This window comes from Pteropus alecto, unplaced genomic scaffold (assembly GCF_000325575.1).
Source record: "Pteropus alecto unplaced genomic scaffold, ASM32557v1 scaffold146, whole genome shotgun sequence".
Lineage (NCBI taxonomy): Eukaryota > Metazoa > Chordata > Mammalia > Chiroptera > Pteropodidae > Pteropus > Pteropus alecto.
In genome coordinates this window covers 33,162,134-33,165,603 of record NW_006442107.1, presented here as the reverse complement: position 1 = coordinate 33,165,603, position 3,470 = coordinate 33,162,134, and the positions used below count along the sequence as shown (strand labels likewise).

The 3,470-nt window shown below is 45.1% G+C and overlaps 1 protein-coding gene across 1 annotated transcript; it reads right to left on the bottom strand.

The window, feature by feature from the left end:
- Positions 1–237: 237 nt before the first annotated feature.
- TXNDC2 (thioredoxin domain containing 2) lies at positions 238–2,083 on the bottom strand. Its single transcript, XM_006920127.2, has 2 exons — positions 1,945–2,083; positions 238–1,661 (listed from the first exon to the last, which is right to left on the bottom strand). Exons 1-2 carry the CDS (start codon positions 2,051–2,053, stop codon positions 238–240), a joined length of 1,533 nt encoding a protein of 510 aa, XP_006920189.1. The 5' UTR covers positions 2,054–2,083.
- Between the last annotated feature and the right edge of the window lie 1,387 nt (positions 2,084–3,470).

Genomic DNA, 3,470 nt, shown 5'->3' with positions numbered 1-3,470 from the left:
ATAAAGGACAGCTTGACTTCTAATCTCCACCAAAGGAAATTCTAATATACTTTTTTTGTCAACAAAAACATGGTCATAATATGCTTCAGTGCTTTGACTACTTTTTGGAATGAGTAGGGTTTATAATTTACAAGTAAGTACCATTTGAACATACACGCTTTTTATATCTTTTTTTTATAAATAAAAAATCACAAACTATAAGCAGCTGAATCTTAACAACGCTTTCAGAATACACGATTACTTTAATTCTGCAATGATTGTTACAAGTTTTTCCTTAAGGGCACCACAAAGTTCACCCACCTTTTCTTCTTTTTTGTAAAACTGAAAGGTTGGGATGGAAATGATGTCGAGGTCCTTCACTAGCTCCTCGCACTCATCAATGTCCACTTCCAGGAACAGTATGTCCTCATGCTTCACAGACAGAGAATAGAAAAGGGGCTTGATGGTCCTGCAAGGCCCACACCACGTGGCTGAGAAGTCCACGGCCACCAGCCTCTCCCCAGCCTCCTTGAGTGCAGACTCAAAGTCCTCTTTGCTCAAGATCGCTTTCACCATGTTGACCTCCGAGAGCTCCATTGTTTTTTCTGCTGGGATGTCACCTTCTACAGGCTGAATGGTTTCTTCTGAGGACTTGGGTATGTCACCCTCCTTGGGCTGGATGATTTTTTCTGAGGACTTGGGGGTGTCGCCCTCCTTGAGCTGGATAGTTTCTTCTGAGGACTTGGAGGTGTCGCCCTCCTTGAGCTGGATGCTTTTTTCTGAGGACTTGGAGGTGTCATCCTGTTTGGGTGGGATGGTTTTTGCTGGGGAATTGGGGGTGTCACCCAGCTTGGGTGGGATGGTTTTTGCTGAGGACTGGGAGGTGTCACTTTCCTTGGGCTGAATGATTTCTTCTGAGGATTTGGGGGTATCACCCTGTTTGGGTGGGATGGTTTTTGCTGAGGACTGGGGAGTGTCACCCAGCTTGGATGGAATGGCTTTTGTTGAGGAATTGGGGGTGTCACCCAGCTTGGGTGGGATGGTTTGTGCTGAGGACTTGGGGATGTCACCCTGCTTGGGTGGGATAATTTTAGCTGAAGACTTGGAGGTATCACCCAGCTTGGGAAGGATGGGTTTTTTTGAAGAATAGGGGGTGTCACTCTGCTTGGGCGGGATGATTTTTGCTGATGACTTGGGGGTGTCGCCATGCTTGAATGGTATGGTTTTGGCTGAGAAATTGGGGGAGCCAATCTGCTTGGATGAAATGGTTTTTGCTGCGGAATTAAGCGTGTTACCCTCTTTAGGCAGGATGGTTTGTCCTGGGAAACCGGTGGTGTCACTTTGCTTCGGAGGGATGGTTTTTCCTGAGGAATTGGCAATGTTACCCTCTTTGGGAAGGATGGCTTTTCCTGGGGATCTGAGGGTGTCACCCTGCTTGGGTGGGATGGTTTTTGTTGAGGAATTGGGGTTGTCACCTTCCTTGTGCTGCCTGGTTTTTGCTGAGAAACTGGAGTTATCACTGCCGTGCTCAGGAAGGTGTGTGTCCGCAGACTGCGAAACTTTGGATTCCTCTGCAGGTACATGTTGTATTTTGCTGACATCATGGGCAAAAGCCTTCTCCTGGGTGTGTGCTGAGACCAGGAGAGTCACATGGTTGGGCAGAACCTGTGATAGTGGACTCTCTGAACAAAAAGCAAATAAAAAGGCAAAAGAAAAAACAAACAAAAAAAATTTGATCATATACTTCAAGGAAGATTGGTAACATGCTTAGAGCTCACTAATGTAGTCTTATAAATGATCTGTTAATTTAAATAATCACATTTGACAGGAAGCCAAGCATCATGGAATTACATGTATCCTTTATGTAGGTTTTTTTAACTACAACTTTCTCAGCTTAGTCTGACACTACTGCCTATTCCCTAAGCACATAGGTCTCTTAAGACAACACTCTTTTCTCCCTCTTACCATTAGGATTCCTTTCATGTGTTTCTGCTTGTTCGCCTGGCCTCATTTCCAAATCTTCCAGGGCTCCAGCTTTACCACTTTCCATTTCCAGTTCTTTGTCTATATTCATTCTTACTTCATAGATACCTCATAGCGAAGAAGAGGCCATACCCTCCAACTTTTTCCAATCTGTCCAACCTAACGTCATAAAATGAATAACAATTTATTTGCAGATGGTACTTACAGATTGTGTTCCCTCTCTGTACTCACAACAGTAATATTTAAGAGTTTCATGACAGCCTCAGTTATGGTGGCCACACTGAGCATGAGCCTGTGCCCAGAGCCTGATATGCATTCACAAGCATTATTTCCTATAAGATAACAAACCACTGAGGTAAGTGCCATTATGATCTCCACTTTACAAATGAGAAAATTTAACCTTAGAGAAGTTGTGTAACTCACTCAAGGTCACCAAACAAGTCTGCAGGGCAGGTTTCAAGCCTGCACTCTGAGTCTTACACTGTGTCAGAAGCCCTGCCCAGGATGGCAACTTGAAACCAACCTTCCTACAATCTCTCTCTAGGATTCTCCAGCTCCAGCTTTCTCTTTATGACTCACCCACCATAACCATCTATGAAATGTCTCCTCCTAACCACATTACTCTCCTCTGTATAGTACTGCCCCACTGTCACATGCCTTGTTTGAACTATTTGGGTGCGAGTAGATTGTGACACACAGGAACTCCTTGAGAGGAAGAAGTGAGACCATCACCCCTTCCATCCCAGTAGATGGGAAACCAAGAGAACAGATATATGTGTCCTGGCCTCCCCACTCCAGGTTGAAACCTTAGCATGAATACAGATTACGTGTGTTCAGAAGAAAGCTGAAAGCAGAGGAGTATTTGCTTCATGCTCCAACTGGAAGGCCAGGAAAAGCCCACATCCACATGGACTCCACATCAACATAGCAGCATGGGCCACTGGCAGAGGATGCAACCAGATTGTTGGGCCTGCTATGCACATGTCAGGAATCCAGAAGTCCCGCGTGTCCCAGAGTGGGCCCATGAGTGTTCTGAGAGGTCCAGAGAACCAGGAGAGGCCTCAAGGAAGAATAAAAAAGCCACAGCACAGGAGGATTTGCAACCAGAAGCAAGGACTAGGGGCATGAGCTTGACCAGTAGATAATATCACAGTGCCCAACCCCTAGATGAGATCAGGGGTCCTCAGTAGTCCTCAGGCTAGGGACCAGGCCAGCAGAGGCAGATGGCCCAACCACAACTAGTCCACAAAGAGCTGTGTACCCATATGTTATAGAGAAAGGGGAGGCATCAGAAAGACTGAGCTGATATCGGTGTTCTTCAGGCTGAAATACTACAAACAGATTTAATTCCATGTCCTTGTTCCTCACCCTCTCTCTCCAAATCCCTTTGAGATTAGGCTCATGGGGAAGAGAAGATACATGAAAAAAATTTTAAAGTCGTATTATATCTGCACATCTTAGTAAAAATGAGGAAATGAGCAATTGTGACCCTGTTACATTTATACTTG

What these genes read in the sequence shown, in the direction of transcription:
- TXNDC2 (XM_006920127.2), bottom strand. Translation starts at nt 2,053, where the DNA reads ATGAATATAGACAAAGAACTGGAAATGGAAAGTGGTAAAGCTGGAGCC. An exon ending in ACATGAAAGGAATCCTAATG is followed by an intron (nt 1,662 to 1,944) that starts GTAAGAGGGAGA and finishes CTTTTTGTTCAG; the next exon opens with AGAGTCCACTATCACAGGTT.